The 18,554-nt window shown below is 41.1% G+C and overlaps 1 protein-coding gene and 1 long non-coding RNA gene across 7 annotated transcripts in view; one reads left to right on the forward strand and one right to left on the reverse strand.

Annotated features, from left to right (window-relative positions):
• The window catches only part of SUCLG2 (succinate-CoA ligase GDP-forming subunit beta), a 330,084-nt gene that overhangs the window by 72,315 nt on the left and 239,215 nt on the right, over window positions 1-18,554 (reverse strand). For 4 of the 5 annotated variants that reach the window (XM_042929928.1, XM_042929931.1, XM_042929932.1 and 1 more), the window contains exon 12: window positions 12,207-12,327. In XM_042929928.1, the coding sequence (XP_042785862.1) occupies window positions 12,207-12,327 (121 nt within the window). Of the gene's footprint in view, window positions 1-7,813; window positions 8,551-12,206; window positions 12,328-18,554 lie in introns of those variants that run through there. The other variant, XM_042929929.1, reaches the window with a different exon arrangement.
• Window positions 8,559-18,533, forward strand: LOC122214544. Of its 2 annotated transcripts, XR_006199946.1 has the most exons (4): window positions 8,559-8,796; window positions 10,274-10,509; window positions 14,994-15,129; window positions 18,197-18,533. It is a non-coding gene; the product is annotated as an uncharacterized LOC122214544 (long non-coding RNA). The 2 variants fall into 2 exon arrangements; XR_006199945.1 differs by lacking the exon at window positions 8,559-8,796 and having other exon boundaries at window positions 10,034-10,509.

Raw genomic sequence — 18,554 nt, forward strand, 5'->3', positions numbered from 1 at the left:
TCTGCCATCGGCTTTTGAAATGCCTGTTTTCTTGGTCATTAAAAATCTGACATTTATTTAGACTATATAGCTATATGTCAGAGTATCTGAAACTTAGCAAGTTAACAAATGTTAGCAATAATAATTATTTATTATTGCAATTCAGACTCCAGTAAAATTTTTCTACCACACTTAGTTTTTTATGGGTTGCTAAGTTTTATCACAGATGCTGGGATGACGGACATCTTTTCCCATCTCCCTTTGACTAGCTACATGATGGTGTGCATTCGGGGAATGTGAACCAATCGGAGTATTAACACGAATAAATACAATTAAAAAATTCATCAGTTAAAACAAAAGTATAGTGTGATATCAAGTTAAATAGCAACTACACTAAAATTCTCCACAATGTTCCTGCCTCTTCGTACCACTTTATCTTGCTTGCTGTGTCAGGACAGATGGAGAGCTGCTTAATTAAGAAAAAAAGAAGGATCCGTATCATAGTCTAAGGTTGGGTAAAATATAACCGAACGCAGAGATTTGTGGGAGGAACAGATTTTGGGTTCCAACCTAGAGAAAGCTAATGGAAAATTTATATTAAGTATAAGAGAAATTCCTCAAAAGGTCCCAGAGTTAGCCACTGTTTCCTCTTGGAAGCAAGTTTTCTGTAAGCAAGACTTTCTGTAATAGGAGAGTTTTGTTTGGGTTGGTTTTTCCTTTTAACTTGGCTGTACTGTAGGAGAACAATTTCTTTCTTTCTTTCTTTCTTTCTTTCTTTCTTTCTTTTCTTTCTTTCTTTCTTTCTCTCTCTCTCTCTTTCTTTCATGTTTATTTATTTATTTATTTTTCAATATATGAAGTTTATTCTCAAATTGGTTTCCATACAACACCCAGTGCAAATCCCAAAAGGTGCCCTCCTCAATACCCATCACCCACCCTCCCCTCCCTCCCACCCCCCATCAACCCTCAGTTTGTTCTGTTGTTAAGAGTCTCTTATGCTTTGGCTCTCTTCCACTATAACCTTTTTTTTTTTTCCTTCCCCTCCCCCATGGGTTTCTGTTAAGTTTCTCAGGATCCACATAAGAGTGAAACCATATGGTATCTGCCTTTCTCTGTATGGCTTATTTCACTTAGCATAACACTCTCCAGTTCCATCCACGTTGCTACAAAGGGCCATACTTCCTTCTTTCTCATTGCCACGTAGTACTCCATTGTGTATATAAACCACATTTTTTTTATCCATTCATCAGTTGATGGACATTTAGGCTCTTTCCATAATTTGGCTATTGTTGAGAGTGCTGCTATAAACATTGGGGTACAAGTGCCCTATGCATCAGTACTCCTGTATCCCTTGGGTAAATTCCTAGCAGTGCTATTGCTGTGTCATAGGGTAGGTCTATTTTTAATTTTCTGAGGAACCTCCACACTGCTTTCCAGAGCGGCTGCACCAATTTGCATTCCCACCAACCGTGCAAGAGGGTTCCCGTTTCTCCACATCCTCTCCAGCATCTATCGTCTCCTGATTTGTTCATTTTGGCCACTCTGACTGGCGTGAGGTGATATCTGAGTGTGGTTTTGATTTGTATTTCACTGATGAGGAGCGACGTTGAGCATCTTTTCATGTGCCTGTTGGCCATCCGGATGTCTTCTTTAGAGAAGTGTCTATTCATGTTTTCTGCCCATTTCTTTACTGGGTAATTTGTTTTTCGGGTGTGGAGTTTGGTGAGCTCTTTATAGATTTTGGATACTAGCCCTTTGTCTGATATGTGATTTGCAAATATCTTTTCCCATCCTGTCCGTTGCCTTTTAGTTTTGTTGGTTGTTTCCTTTGCTGTGCAAAACCTTTTTATCTTCATAAGGTCCCAGTAGTTCATTTTTGCTTTTAATTCCCTTGCCTTTGGGGATGTGTCAAGTAAGAGATTGCTACAGCTGAGGTCAGAGAGGTCTTTTCCTGCTTTCTCCTCTAGGGTTTTGATGGTTTCCTGTCTCACATTCAGGTCCTTTATCCATTTTGAGTTTATTTTTGTGAATGCTGTGAGAAAGTGGTCTAGTTTCAATCTTCTGCATGTTCCTGTCCAGTTCTCCCAGCACCATTTGTTAAAGAGACTGTCTCTTTTCCATTGGATATTCTTTCCTGCTTTGTCAAAGATTAGTTGGCCATACGTTTGTGGGTCTAGTTATGGGGTTTCTATTCTATTCCATTGGTCTATGTGTCTGTTTTTGTGCCAATACCATGCTGTCTTGATGATAACAGCTTTGTAGTAGAGGCTAAAGGCTGGGATTGTGATGCCTCCTGCTTTGGTCTTCTTCTTCAAAATTACTTTGGCTATTCGGGGCCTTTTGTGGATCCATATGAATTTTAGGATTGCTTGTTCTAGTTTCGAGAAGAATGCTGGTGCAATTTTGATTGGGATTACACTGAATGTATAGATAGCTTTGGGTAGTATTGACATTTTGACAGTATTTATTCTTCCAATCCATGAGCACAGAATGTTTTTCCATTTCTTTTTATCTTCTTCAATTTCCTTCATAAGCTTTCTATAGTTTTCAGCATACAGATCTTTTACATCTTTGGTTAGGTTTATTCCTAGGTATTTTATGCTTCTTGGTGCAATTGTGAATGGGATCAGTTTCTTTATTTGTCTTTCTGTTGCTTCATTATTAGTGTATAAGAATGCAACTGATTTCTGTACATTGATTTTGTATCCTGCAACTTAGCTAAATTCATGTATCAGTTCTAGCAGACTTCTGGTGGAGTCTATCGGATTTTCCGTGTATAATATCATGTCATCTGCAAAAAGTGAAACAATTAACTTCATCTTTGCCAATTCTGATGCCTTTGATTTCCTTTTGTTGTCTGATTGCTGATGCTAGAACTTCCAACACTATGTTAAAACAACAGCGGTGAGAGTGGACATCCCTGTCGTATTCCTGATCTCAGGGAAAAAGCTCTCAGTTTTTCCCGATTGAGGATGATGTTAGCTGTGGGCTTTTCATAAATGGCTTTTATGATGTTGAAGTATGTTCCTTCTATTCCGACTTTTTCGGGAGTTTTTATTAAGAAAGGTTGCTGAATTTTGTCAAAGGCCTTTTCTGCATCGATTGACAGGATCATATGGTTCTTATCTTTTCTTTTATTAATGTGATGTTTCACATTGATTGATTTGTGAATGTTGAACCAGCCCTGCATCCCAGGAATGAATCCCACTTGATCATGGTGAATAATTCTTTTTATATGCTGTTGAATTCGATTTGCTAGTATCTTATTGAGGATTTTTGCATCCATATTCATCAGGGATATTGGCCTGTAGTTCTCTTTTTTTACTGGGTCTCTCTCTGGTTTAGGAATCAAAGTAATATTGGCTTCACAGAATGAGTCTGGAAGTTTTCCTTCCCTTTCTATTTCTTGGAATAGCTTGAGAAGGATAGGTATTATCTCTGCTTTAAACGTCTGGTAGAACTCCCCTGGGAAGCCATCTGGTCCTGGACTCTAATTTGTTGGGAGATTTTTGATGACTGATTCAATTTCTTCGCTGGTTATGGGTCTGTTCAAGCTTTCTATTTCCTCCTGATTGAGTTTTGGAAGTGTGTGGGTGTTTAGGAATTTGTCCATTTCTTCCAGGTTGTCCAGTTTGTTGGCATATAATTTTTCATAGTATTCCCTGATAATTGCTTGTATCTCTGAGGGATTGGTTGTAATAATTCCATTTTCATTCATGATTTTACCTATTTGGGTCATCTCCCTTTTCTTTTTGAGAAGCCTGGCTAGAGGTTTATCAATTTTGTTTATTTTTTCAAAAAAAGAACTCTTGGTTTCATTGATCTGCTCTACAGTTTTTTTAGATTCTATATTGTTTATTTCTGCTCTGATCTTTATTATTTCTCTTCTTCTGCTGTATTTAGGTTGTCTTTGCTGTTCTGCTTCTATTTCCTTTAGGTGTGCTGTTAGATTTTGTATTTGGGATTTTTCTTGTTCCTTGAGATAGGCCTGGATTGCAATGTATTTTCCTCTCAGGACTGCCTTTGCTGCGTCCCAAAGCATTTGGATTGTTGTATTTTTATTTTCATTTGTTTCCATATATTTTTTAATTTCTTCTCTAATTGCCTGGTTGACCCATTCACTCTTTAGTAGGGTGTTCTTTAACCTCAATGCTTTTGGAGGTTTTCCAGACTTTTTCCTGTGGTTGATTTCAAGCTTCATAGCATTGTGGTCTGAAAGTATGCATGGTATGATTTCAATTCTTGTATATTTATGAAGGGCTGTTTTGTGACCCAGTATGTGATCTATCTTGGAGAATGTACCATGTGCACTCGAGAAGAAAGTATATTCTGTTGCTTTGGGATGCAGAGTTCTAAATATATCTGTCAAGTCCATCTGATCCAATGTATCATTCAGGGCCCTTGTTTCTTTATTGACCGTATGTCTAGATGATCTATCCATTTCTGTAAGTGGAGTGTTAAAGTCCCCTGCAATTACCACATTCTTATCAATAAGGTTGCTTATGTTGTGAGTAATTGTTTTATATATTTGGGGGCTCCTGTATTCGGCGCATAGACATTTATAATTGTTAGCTATTCCTGATGGATAGACCCTGTGATTGTTATATAATGCCCTTCTTCATCTCTTGTTACAGCCTTTAATTTAAAGTCTAGTTTGTCTGATATAAGTATGGCTACTCCAGCTTTCTTTTGACTTCCAGTGGCATGATAAATAGTTCTCCATCCCCTCACTCTCAATCTGAAGGTGCCCTCAGGTCTAAAATGAGTCTCTTGTAGACAGCAAATAGATGGGTCTTGTTTTTTTATCCATTCTGATACCCTATGTCTTTTGGTTGGCACATTTAGTCCATTTACATTCAGTGTTATAGAAAGATATGGGTTTAGAGTCATTGTGATGTCCGTAGGTTTCATGCTTATAGCGATGTCTCTGGTACTTTGTCTCACAGGATCCCCCTTAGGATCTCTTGCAGGGCTGGTTTAGTGGTGACGAATTCCTTCAGTTTTTGTTTGTTTGGGAAGACCTTTATCTCTCCTTCTATTCTAAATGACAGACTTGCTGGATAAAGGATTCTTGGCTGCATATTTTTTCTGTTCATCACATTGAAGATCTCCTGCCATTCCTTTCTGGCCTGCCAAGTTTCAGTAGAGAGATCGGTCACGAGTCTTATAGGTCTCCCTTTATATGTTAGAGCACGTTTATCTCTAGCTGCTTTCAGAATTTTCTCTTTATCCTTGTATTTTGCCAGTTTCACTGATATGTCGTGCAGAAGATCGATTCAAGTTACGTCTGAAGGGAGTTCTCTGTGCCTCTTGGATTTCAATGCCTTTTTCCTTCCCCAGATCCGGGAAGTTCTCAGCTATTATTTCTTCAAGTACACCTTCAGCACCTTTCCCTCTCTCTTCCTCCTCTGGAATACCAATTATGCGTATATTATTTCTCTTTAGTGTATCACTTAGTTCTCTAATTTTCCCCTCATACTCCTGGATTTTTTAATCTTTTTCTCAGCTTCTTCTTTTTCCATAATTTTATCTTCTAGTTCACCTATTCTCTCCTCTGCCTCTTCAATCCGAGCCATAGTTGTGTCCATTTTATTTTGCAGCTCATTGATAGCATTTTTTAGCTCCTCCTGGCTGTTCCTTAGTCCCTTGATCTCTGTAGCAAGACATTCTCTGCTGTCCTTTATACTGTTTTCAAGCCCAGCGATTAATTTTATGACTATTATTCTAAATTCACTTTCTGGTATATTGTTTAAGTCATTTTTGATCAGTTCGTTAGCTGTTGTTATTTCCTGGACGTTTTTCTGAGGGGAATTCTTCCGTTTCGTCATTTTGGATAGTCCCTGGAGTGGTGCGGGACTGCGGGGCACTTCCCCTGTGCTGTCTTGAATAACTTGCGTTGGTGGGCGGGGCCACAGTCATACCTGATGTCTGCCTCCAGCCCACCGCTGAGGCCACAGTCAGACTGGTGTGTGCCTTCTCTTCCCCTCTCCTAGGGGCGGGATTCACTGTGGGGTGGCGTGGCCCGTCTGGGCTACCAGGCTTGTGGTGCTGGGAATCTGGCGTATTAGCTGGGGTGGATCAGCAAAGTGCACAGGGGCGGGAGGGGCAGGCTCAGCTCACTTTTCCTTCGGAGATCCGCTTCGGGAGGGGCCCTGGCACCAGGAGGGAGTCAGACCCACTGGGGGGATGGATCTGCAGAGGCACAGTGTTGGGTGTTTGCTTGGAGCGAGCAAGTTCCCTGGCAGGAACTGGTTCCCTTTGGGATTTTGGCTGGGGGTTGGGCGAGGGAGATGGCGCTGGCGAGCGCCTTTGTTCCCCGCCAAGCTGAGCTCTGTCGTCCGGCGCTCAACAACTCTCCCTCCCGTTGTCTTCCAGCCCTCCCGTTCTCTGAGTAGAGCTGTTAGCTTATAACCTTCCAGATGTCAAGTCCCTCTTGCTGTCGGAACACACTCCGTCCGGCCCCTCCGCTTTTGCAAGGCAGACTCGGGGGCTCTGCTTGGCCGGCGGGCCGCCCCTCCGCCCTGGCTCCCTCCCGCCAGTCCGTGGAGCGCGCACCGCCTCGCCGCCCTTCCTACCCTCTTCCGTGGGCTTCTCGTCTACGCTTGGCTCCGGAGACTCCGTTCTGCTAGTCTTCTGGCGGTTTTCTGGGTTATTTAGGCAGATGTAGGTGGAATCTAAGTGATCAGCAGGACGCGCAGTGAGCCCAGCATCCTCCTATGCTGCCATCTTCCCAGGATCCTCCAATGTTTATTTATTTTTGAGAGAGAGCAAGAGAGAGAGCACAAGCAGGGAAGGGGCAGAGAGAAATGGAGACACAGAATCCAAAGCAGGCTCCAGGCTCTGAGCTGTCAGGAGAGACTGACGCGGGGCTCAAACTCACGAAGTGTGAGATCATGACCTGAGCTGAAGTCAGACACTTAACTGAGTCACCCAGGTGCCCCTGCAGGAGACCAATTTCTCATGCAGCCAGATCTGAGCGTGGTTTACTGGAGGACTTCAACATGGGTTGACTTGCCCATTTTTCTATGACATTTCTCCTTGGGTCATTCCCCGTATTCCTCCATGTCTACCTCGAAACGTGCTCCATCTGACACTGTACAGGGTCATCTCAACCAAGGATGACAATACCCCTGTGCCACATCTGCCTCTGTTCTCACTGGTTTCCACTTCGGACTTTCCCAGGTCGGTCAACCATGCCTCCATGGTTGCCACCATTCTCAGTCACTATTTAAAACCCAAGTTTCCTTTTTATCCCCTCTCATTTCACTTTTCCTTCCTTCCTTCCTTCCTTCCTTCCTTCCTTCCTTCCTTCCTTCCTCCCTCCCTCCCTCTCTCCCTCCCTTCTTTCCTTCCTTCCTCTCTCTCTCTCTTTCTCTCTTTTCCTTCCTTCCTTCCTTCCTTTCAAGTAGGCTCCTTGCCCAGCATAGAACCCAGAGTGGGTCTTGAATTTATGCCCCTGAGATCAAGACCCAAGCTGAGATCAAGAGTCAGACACCTAACCAACTAAGTCACCCAGGCACCCCCTCAGTTCCACTTCTATCTCTGCCATTGTCTACTCTACTTTTACCTCTATGTGACAATCCTGCTTGGGTTTTAGATACTACCTAATGTTGTAGACTCTAGCTATTGACATGATTTTTCCACTTTTTTTTTAATGTTTATTTATTTTTAAGAGAGAGAGAGAAAGAGAGAGAGAGAGAGAGAGCATGAGCGGGGAAGGGGCAGAGAGAGAGGGATACACAGAATCTGAAGGAGGCTCCAGGCTCTGAGTTGTCAGCACAGAGCCTGACGTGGGGCTCAAACTCATGAACTGTGAGATCATGACATGAGCGGAAGTCGGACACTTGATCAACGGAGCCACCCTGGCGCCCCACCCCACTTGGTTTTTTTAGCCATGACATATTGCTGCAAAGCCATTCCTCTCTCCAGGACAGCCTCCTGATCTATCCAGGTCCTAGGCTGCAGGTTTTACCACTATTATGGTCCCAGTAGCAGCTGCCAAGTATGGAACAGATCTGATGAGTTGCTCCTGATCCTTTACCAAATTCCCTCCCCCTTCCTTTCCAGGGATTCAAATCTTATTTCAACTTATGCTCAACTTGGAAAGTCTGCTTTTATGATATTTCTCTGCTGACTCACATCTCTAAATGTGCTATAATTATAGTAGTCAATGTTGAGTAAGCTTAAAGAAAGGAGTATGCCAAAGAAAGTGGGCTGAGATACACAGGCACTCAGCTTAACGGACACATATTTTACAGAAGTCTACATTCCTTTCACATAAAGAGAACTGGCTTGGTTTTTATTTATAGTTCTTTTTTATGGGGACTTTATGGGTAAAACCATCACCAATATTCTGCATTTTGTTATCTATGAATAGTGAGGAGAGCTCGGTTAAAGTAGAATTCTTCATCTTTCTCTTATTTATTATGTAGGACGAACACAATTTGGGGACAGGTTTGCTCTTGGTGTGGGGCTGCTGGTTTTCAAGAAATCACATATGGTAAAATATCGCTGTCCTTGGTACAAACCATGTTGAGCGTGAGAGGCATTTTTCACACGAGAGACTAATTCCTACAAGAGGAAGAAAAGAACACCAGCTAGGACTCCAGAAATGTCAAAATCTTGCCTGCTTTTCTCTCTTGATAAAAGGCCCTCGATGCTTATTATGGGATAGGGGGCATCACAGTGAAGAAGAGTAGTCACAAAGAAGGTCACCATGGATATTTTTAGCCTATGTAAATTTGGGGGACAGTATGCTTTTTGAGTTCACCTTGAATCATCACATACGATTCTCCATGATACAGTGGGCGTTGCAAGGTATCAGTATTTGCAAAGATTCCACTGGCCAAGCTGATGGCTCTCTGGGATGCCCCAATAGCTACTGCTACTAAGATAGAAGCAGAGTCTATTGGGGCAAACACCTGTTAACATTTTGTATATATTATCTGTACTGTTAATTTTTTCTTTTTTCTCTTTGTTGTATTTTTGCTTATCTAGTAACTGATAGAGTTTTTTTACACTTCTATACATCCTAATGTCTAAAGCGCAATGACCTGCACATAGTATTTATTAATTAATCAATTAAAAAAACACGAGCATATATTTTGGAAGCACCATAACTTAAAAGATGCACATCTGATTGTCTAACAAACAGAAACTTCCAGCTTCTTCCTAGGAGCTCAGATAGACGTCTGATAACAGCCAACAAAGACTATTGGGGAGAAAATGCTGGAAGTGGTACTTTTCATATTTTAGCATGTGTATTAATCAGATACACACAATAAGGATATGTTAAAGGATGGGGATCATTTAATACTTCTGGAACAATAGTGCAGGGTGAAAATAAAAGAAGGGCTCCTTCAGAAAAAAAGTAAACAGTAAAGTGGAGTAACCTTCATTTCTATGAATGTACTCGTGACTAATAATTAGGGGCCTCTGCTGACCACACAGGCATGGTGAGCATCACTAGAAAGAATGAGCCCGCCCTAGTATACACTCATTTCTAGTCATTTCCAAGGAACAGACATGAGTCTAATCTGCTTGTAGAGACTTGCTCCCCTTTAAAAACACAAGGAGAGCTAACTTTTAGAAGCTGAGGGTCAGTGGTCACTCGAACCCTGAAAACAGTGTGACATCAACATTTTAACCAGAATTATACCGACACTGACGCACCCACTAACTTCTTGGTCAATTTTCTTTTCACTGCAGCCTTGCCACTAATTTTCCTTTTATTGAAATTACTTTTATAGGGGTCAATTATGTCACATTTACATTTTTAAGAAGATGTAATTCACTCGTATGTTTTAATGTCCATATTAAACTCTGCCAACTGGCACTCCAGCTATTTCCATTTTTTTTTTGGGGGGGGGGGAATCATACTTCTTTCAAGTCCATATGGTACAGATCTACACTTGTGCGGCAGAGAGGCTCAGGGTGAAAGGAGAGTGGCAGAGAGCGAGAGAAAAAAGAAACAGAAAGAAGTAAACAGAAAAAACAAACAAACAAACAAACAAAACCCAAGCTGCAGCTCTTCTGGAATCTTGACCTCAAAGGACAGGGATACAGAACAGGGTCAAAAACTCCCAGGACTTTATCTTGAAGGGAAGGACCTGAGGTCTCTAGGGAATTACGGCACCAGCTCCGAAGTTGAGGAAAAGGAGCTGTCTCAAGAATAGTATCGCAGAAATTTACCCAGAAGGCAGCTGGATCACTGTAATCTGAATATGCTGATCAGCTGGTTGGACCTTCTGCGTAGTTCTCACATTAAAGTCCTTCTTTTGCTTCTCTCCTACAGCAGTTTTCAAAGTGTGGTCCACAGAACCTTGGGGAAGTTCCTGATGTAAAACTATTCCACAACAACAACAACAACAACAACAATGATACTCTGTTGGGATTTGCACTGATGAAGCAAAACAAGGGAGGGTGAAACTAGCAGCACATTACTGTGGAATCAGAGTCCTGGAACCAAGCTGTACTGACAGTCACTGTTTTCACCACCACATACTTGTAGTAAAAAGTTGCCACTTTCAGGTAAGAGTGTCCTTGGTGAACAGTAAAAGAATATTAACTTATGTTTTTTTAGAGAGAGAGAGAGAGAGAGGGAAAGGGAGAGGAAGAGCACCAGCAGGGTAGAGGGGCAGAGGGTGGGAGAGAGGGAATCTTAGCCTGGAGCCTGATACGGGGCTTGATCCCACGACATGGGGATCATGACCTGAGCTGAAATCAAGAGTTGCATGCTCAACCAACTGAGCCACCCAGGTGCCCTTTTCAAGAATATTAATTTTATTAAATATCAAGTCTTGAGCACAGGTCTCTTGAATACTCTGTGACCAAACGGCAAATGCACAGAGAGCAAGTCTGGGGCATCCTGAACTCTGGTGGCTCTTCTGAAACAATGCATTTGTGCAGCTGTCTGAGTAGCAAGCGAAACCACCTGATTTTCCATGGAATATTCTATTTTCTTGGAAGAATGACGGACACACTATGGTCATCCTGACTTCATGATGTGGTGGAAATTTTCTCAACTATGAGTGAAATGAGGCTATCACTTTGAGGAAAGCAACTGACCGTTGTGTGGCTGATGATAAAATTTATGCTTTAAAGTGAAAATTAGATTTCTGGAAAAGTTGCATCTACCACTCTTGACAACATGCCAATATTTAGACGTCTTTCCAATGAGGATGCTGTGATATGAACAAATGTGAACTTTTTGATAGTGTATGTTGAAATGTGCCAAACTTTGGAAGATCTACATAATCTAATATTTTGCATACCGAACAGTGCAGGATATACATGTATAAAATGCATCTAATGTGCAAGACAGATCAATGGATTTTAATATAAGAGTATCAAAAGCCCACTGAAATAGTGTCAAGTTTTGCCTAAAACTAATCTTTAAAAAGAAACTACTACCTATTAACTTTAGTGTCATACCAATGAAGAAAATTCACAATTATATGAAATGGTTATTAGGAAACCCCCCCATTTTCCAAATAAACATCTCTAAGAAGTCACATTTTTTCAGGCACTTCAACCAAAACAACATATTGCAACAGCTACTATGCAGGAGCCAATAGTAAGCCAGATGCTAAAGGGATTTGTAAAAAGTAAAACAGTCCTGCCATTCTCACTAAAAATTTTAAAAGATATTTTTTATAAAATATATAGCATCTATATTTATACACAAAATAATAGAACACAAAAAAATGTTTAAAAAGAAGTGTTTAAAAAGTTCCAATTAGTTTTACCTCTTACCAAATTAAGTTGTTAATTCAATAATTTAATTAGTTAATTAGTTAATACCAACAGTTATAACCCAGAATAAACCATGTGCTCTTTAGGGTCCTCGATTTTAACAAGTAAAGGAGTCCTGAGACCAAAAGGCTCAACAAGCAGTGCTCCCCCAGGATGAATGATTCTGGGAGCAGCCTTTCTCAGTGTGTTTTTTCCCAAAGCACTCCTCTCATGAAAGGATTCAAAATAAAACGGCTCCCCACTGGAATGAGTATGGAAAATCTGGAGAATCATAACGTATGCCATTCTTGGAGACTTGCAGTCCTTGCTACCCTGATAGAGACTCGGAGAAGCACTGCTGTACAGCATCTGTTTCACCTTATTTAATCCAGGGTTTCTTCACATTGTCCTAGGAAGATTGTGAGTGCAAAACACGCTGGTCACCCAGTCTTGGAGAAGGGGTATGGGCGCTGTGGAAATCGACTGTAACTCACCTTCCAGCCGGACCACCAAGGGCACCTTGAGTTCCAGCTCCCGACAGGCTTTGGTGATGCCGTTGGCAATAATGGCACAGTTGACGATCCCACCAAAAATATTGACAAGGATGGCTTCCACCTGAAATCAAAAACAGGAAGGTGCCCGTCAAAACAGTGCTAGCTGACATTAGCATTAAGACTCCTTGCTGTTGTTGTTTTAACACAGATTATAAACTATAAGACAGAAGGCCCACAAGATGTTAAGAAAGTCAAAATTTAGTACTGAATTAGTAAAGGTCAAGACACACCATTACCATATGAACCCCTATTCTTCTATCACTCACTTCTCTGAACTCAAAATGAAATCAATCCCCACACATTTATTATATACTCTCTTCTGGTTTTCTTGTGTTGTTGTCTAGAACTGTTTCCGGATGAGTAGGGTCATTTAAAATCTCATTTAATTTAAAATGTACCTCTAAAGGTACAGTCTCAAAAACCAGAGATAGTTTAATTATCTCAGATAACAACCTTTTTCATTTAAAAAAAAAAAAAGAGCCCCAGAAGAATGAGATACAAGCTCATACCACAAGTAAGAATCGGAGGAAAGTCAAACCAGTAACTGGAATTTTTCAGAAATGTAAATTTAAACTGATTATGTTAACCTGTTTGTACACATTCCATATTCAAAGGCATGCGGGCAAAAAAAAAAAAAAAAAAAAATAGACTTATCCTGACTTGATAAATAGGTTTAAGAAAATCCTGTATAATTAACATGAAGAACAAGATAATGAAGAGAATTCATTACCTAGACTAATTGATAACACCCAGAGAAAAATGCTATTCATCACACTGGAGGCATCAAAATTCCAACAATGTCATCACAATTAAATTAGGGTACACTAAAGCATATATATGTGTGATGCATGCCATTTTCAAATCCTGTCATCTAAATATGCTAAATTTACTACACAAAACATATCGGGAAAGACTGCCTGGTATTTGTTCAGCACTTCACTGTTTTAGAAAGTGCCCGTTACATGAACCCTCATTTAAAATTTTTATTCTTGCCCAAACCCTATTCGGTAAGTAAAGTGAGGGTGAGCCCTCTGTAGCTGATAAAGCTCCACAGAGAATTCATGAGGTTACACAGCTCACATGTAGCAGTGGTGAGGCTCGAAGTCAGCTCTCTAGCTTGCCTGCTGATTCTTAATGCATGTCAAATCTCTGAACTTGAATCTTGCAAGCGGTATATACCTGTCCCGAACACAGTTTCCTGCTCTAAAAAATGGGACTAACAGTACCTTGTCTGTAAGGTTGTTGGAAGGCCTAAATGAGGTAATACACGTAAACCACTTAGTACATGCCTGCAAAGTACTCAAAGGATACTTATATATGCATTTATTTGCAACAAGCCATGATGGAAATGGACAGGTTACCTAGATAGCATGTAAGAAATAAGAAAGCCTCGTTCAGTACACTACAGCTATGCTGAATTAGAATATAATGGAAACGCAAACTTACGGAAGTCCAATCAAAAGGTAACGTCTTATGAATAAAATAAATGACCAGTATTTTTTCAAACCAGTTAGAGGTTGGGGCCACTCCCCAAACAGAAATCTCCCATTAACATTCACAGCAGGCTGACTGGTAAGCAGAAGCCTGCTTTCTAATGACAGCTATTAAATGCTGTTAGCACTGAGGCTTCGTACAGAAGTAGTTTCCAAATAGCTGTGGGATGGAGAGGAACTTGCCAAAACAATGAAATAAAAAACACTCAAGAGCAATAATGACTCCACGGGGTCCAAGAGAGAAACTTAGTAACTGCTGAGGCTCACTCAGGTTTGTGTAAGGAAAACTAGGCTTTTCTGGTAAAGCACACGTTGGCACCTGTAGACCTCTGCCACGTTTCAACCTATACGTTCTTTAAGAATGAATTCAGAGGTCAAAAAGTTCTAGGTGAACTTCTCCTGCCTCATTAGGTTAGGGTGAATTGATCAGTTTCACTCATCTTTACAGAGTAGTTATATCGCACACAACAAACTTATGTGAATTCACCTAAATAGGTAGGAGGTGGGGAGCAAGAAAAGATACCCATGACCTCCTGTCTCAGTGCTATTGAGGAGGTGCATGCCCTGCAGGGAGTGTCCATGTGAGCTCTGGATTGGCGTGTCAATATCTCACAGTGTTTAGTGAGCATCTGGTATTACAAATAGATACACTTTAAAAATACATACTCTTCATTTAACAACTTGTAGCTAAAAGTAAGCCAACCATGTGGACCGGTACAGACCCCAGGAAAATGCCCTCTTTTCCAACAGTGGAGGAATGATTAATCACCCTTGTTCCACTCACTGAGAAATGGACTATTGTTCTCTACTGTAGTTTATTCACCTCTCATCCTGCAACTGCACTCCTAGCAAAGAAGGGTCACCTTTGTGCTCCTCTACAACCGGGGCCATGGGTTTTTTCCATCAGCAGCTAGCACAATCCATGTCGTAGCATAATCATCAAATAAATGGTGGTTTCAAGAGTGAATGAATTAACTTCAATAGATGCTTCATGACCATCATCCTTATACTGGGTACAGAGTTAAGTGCTTAGGATGTGGACATGAATAAGGTTATGTTCCCTGTCCTCAAGGAATTCAGAGACTAGTTTGAGAGCCAGACCAGTAAGTAACCTGGTGATTACAATCCACAGTTAATAGACCCCTTGCAGAGCTAAGGTGAGGGGAAGGCAAAGCCAGTGATGCAGACTGCTGCTTCTCAAGAGGATTTCTGAGAAACCTCTTTTTTGTTACAGTCAGCAAAGAAAAGGAAAGAGTAGGAACTCAGGTGAAAGGGAGCAGCCATGACGAAGGCAGAGCAAACACCCCACTTAGTTCGTTCGGGACCTACAGATTAAATGGGGATGGAGTTGCAGGTGCCAAAGGTCCAGGGTGAGTACTTGGTTCTTTTTGCTTATTCCTTCTCTTTCCAGAGCTCGGTGAAGGCAAGATGTCTGAAAGCAGCCTTTCATGAAAGTAGTGAATGTTGAGATGGGAAGTATAGCCCACGTGAGAGGGGTGGAGGAGAGAGAGAGAAAGATCAGGAATGTAAAAAAGGAGGGGCGCCCGGGTGGCTCAGTCAGTTGGGCGTCCGACTTCGGCTCAGGTCATGATCTCATGGTTTATGAGTTCAAGCCCTGCATCAGGCTCTGTGCTGACAGCTCAGAGCCTGGATTCCGCTTCAGATTCTGCGTCTCCCCTTCTCTGTGCCCCTCCCCTGATCACATTATCTCTGTCTCTCAAAATGAATAAATGTTAAAAAAAAATGTAAAAATGAGAGAAAGGGAAAGAAAGCAATGAGAAACAAAGAAAGACAAAGAGTTTGACCTATACTAACAAGTCAGGACTTTTAAAAGAACGACAAGACACAGAAGTACACAGACTGCTTAGCTCAGGGAAAGGTGACTGCTTAGAAGACGTGCCTTGCCATACAGCACAGCGAGCAAGATCACCCGCAGGGGTGGTGGAAGACCCCAGTCCACGAGAGATGATGCCATTCTCTTCCACTATATAGCAATTTGCTGCAGTCATGCACTTTAATGGAAATCTCATTTAAAGTTTCACTCTGGACCGATTTCTATAATTAACTACTGCAATCCGCAATCTCAAACTGAGAATGAAATTAAGACACTCTGCAAAGGAAAGCCTTGTGACATCACTGTTATTATTTAGCATGTATAAAGCATGTCCCATTTTCCACGTGTCCGTCACGTGTCCATTCGTTATGACAACCACTAATTGTTCCATGACAATAGCAATAGCAACTTTAAGTAGTCTTTTGTTTTGTTTTCCTGGCAAAGAGAAAGCTAAAAAAAAAAAAAAAAAAAAAAAAAAAAAGGCAGCGGTTAGTTCTATTTAAGTATCAAGAGATTTTCCCGGAAGATTCCTAAGTGCTTTCACCAACAGGCTTCTCTGAATTCTCAGGTGAGAATTACAAGGGTTGCTATTTACTGTTTCACAAAAGTAAAGATCATCTAGTGAGGCAGTTACGGTGCCAGATGCACGGCACAGGTCCCCGGCCCCCAGACAGCTACTCCCACGGCGAGGTCTGCGGCGGCTGCTGGCAGCTGTGCAGGTGGTCAGGGGGTCCAAATGCAGGGCTTTCAAATGTCTCTGTGTGTCTGGCTTTGCAAGATACCCTCTGCCTGCATATTTGAGTCCACAATTAAAAGTAAAGAATGAACTTCAAAAGAAGAAAAGCGATATAGCCGTTGGTATTTATCAAGCTTCTTTCAACCCCATATAAACAAAGAAACCAACAGAATCACAGACTAAAACCCTTTTTTGGCAACATAATCTCTTTGAGGATCTGATGAAATGAGGGAACTTCAAGCTCCTCAACTCACACACACGCTACAGTTTTTAGGGGTAATTTTAGATAAGTCCTGTGACCAGACTCTCCTTTAGGATTTGGTCTCAAAGGCAGATAATGACAAAGGATAACATGTAGTCTGTGTGTGTAGGATAGGGGTACAAGTTTCGGCGGAATTGTGAGTTCTTTGCAACTATTATAAAATGCTATGTGAATGTATACTTTTCTGGAAGAAGTGTCCATAAGAATTAAAACTAATAATAATTACAAAGAACAAGAGCTAATGTTTACCAGGCATTTAGCAGATGGTAGACAGGATTCTAATTATTTTACATGTATTAACATGTTTAACAAATGAGTAGTATATGAGGTGGGGATAACCATTTTCCCCACCTGAGGCTCATGTACCCGGAGCCTGAGAAGTTGAGTGGTGGGAAATGAGATGGACCACCCCCGGTTGGGATCAAATCATGCAGAGTCTTAACAGAGTAAACATCATGAATAGGAGTCTGAGAAGCCTTTGGTTTCAAGGCACCTGCACAGAATTCAGGGACAGTGGAAAGGGAATTAGCATTGATTCAGCAACCATATTAAGTTATGTGATAGGTTTAATGACCTCCATTTTATGAGCTGACTGAGGCTCAGAGAGTTTAGGGTCTCCTAGCTGTTAAGAGGTCCCAAGTTCAAACCACGGTCTGTTTCACCACACTACACGCAGGGTTGTCTGGAACAGGTAACAGTGACACATACCATACACGTTGGGGCTGGCAAACTTATTCCCTTAAGGGACAGTAAGTATTTTAGGCTTTGTAGATCAGTCTGTGTCCCAACTACTCAACTCTGCCACTGTAGCATGCAAGCTGTCCCAGACAATATATAAATGAATAAGTGTGGCTGTGTTCCAATAAAACTTTATTTACAAAAACAAGTGGGTCGGATTTGCCCTGTAGGCCAAAGTTTGTCACCTTCTGACACAGACATGATTTGATTCGTGGTTAGCCTCAAGTCCACTGCAACCACCACCTCTCCTTTGCGTCGTTTGAAATCTCTTTGATAGAACTTTTCACAATGTAAGTCCTCTTCCTTTGGCTCACCATTTTCTTGCCATCACTGTAGCAGTAGCTGATTAAATAAATGTGCCCATGCCAACGTTAATATCATTTCCCTGAAACAAAGTCTGTACCTTTCACAAGTCCATAAAATGTCTTGAATGCCTTTTCTTTATTCTCTTGTTAACATTCTCTTGCTAACTCTCTTTCTAACATTGGCTGGAAGCGAACAAATCGCCTTCACCAATAAGCAAGCCATTTTGTAACGGTGATTGCAAATGCTGAAGTACTGGCTGCATTTAAAACACATGGTAATATCTACAATAAGCACAGTCGGTGCGACCAGTGGGTTTTGCCTCTGCTTATTCTAATTCAGCATGCTAATGTGGTCTCGTTACAGTAGGCAAGACTGATAAAAATCAAGCAAGCATGTTTATATTAGGCAAGATAAGGGCATTTTTTAAATCACAAGTTACTTTAATTCCAAATGTTGTTGCTCTTGTTTAAGCATCTGTTTCTGTTAAACTGCTTTTCTCTTTTTTGTTGTTGTTTTTATTTTCCTGCTGAATTCTAATCATGCCTTCTAATCCATTGGCAGCCAACGAAGGAAAATAAACGGTGAAGGAAATTAGATGCAGCTTGGATAATTGATGTTTGTATGCCTGCCTTTAATAAAAATACTCCGCTAAATTAGAGGGGAGTCTAAATGGATTCAGTCAATAAGGAAGTGATTCAGGTGAGGAATTCAATCTTGGGTTTTGTTGTAAACTTATAAATAAGGCGACTGCTCAGTTCAACTGGGATGAGCTGCTCTGGCTTGCTTTTCTACTTTTGGTTTGTTCTTGGAATTTCAAATTATGTTCTTTTGTGAAAATTTGTGCACTAGGATTGCTGGGTTAAAGCAAATGATACACCCTCCAAATCCCAATGAATGGCATGAGAACAAGAGTATCTCT

Source organism: Panthera leo, chromosome A2, assembly GCF_018350215.1.
Source record: "Panthera leo isolate Ple1 chromosome A2, P.leo_Ple1_pat1.1, whole genome shotgun sequence".
In the NCBI taxonomy this organism is placed as follows: Eukaryota; Metazoa; Chordata; class Mammalia; order Carnivora; family Felidae; genus Panthera; species Panthera leo.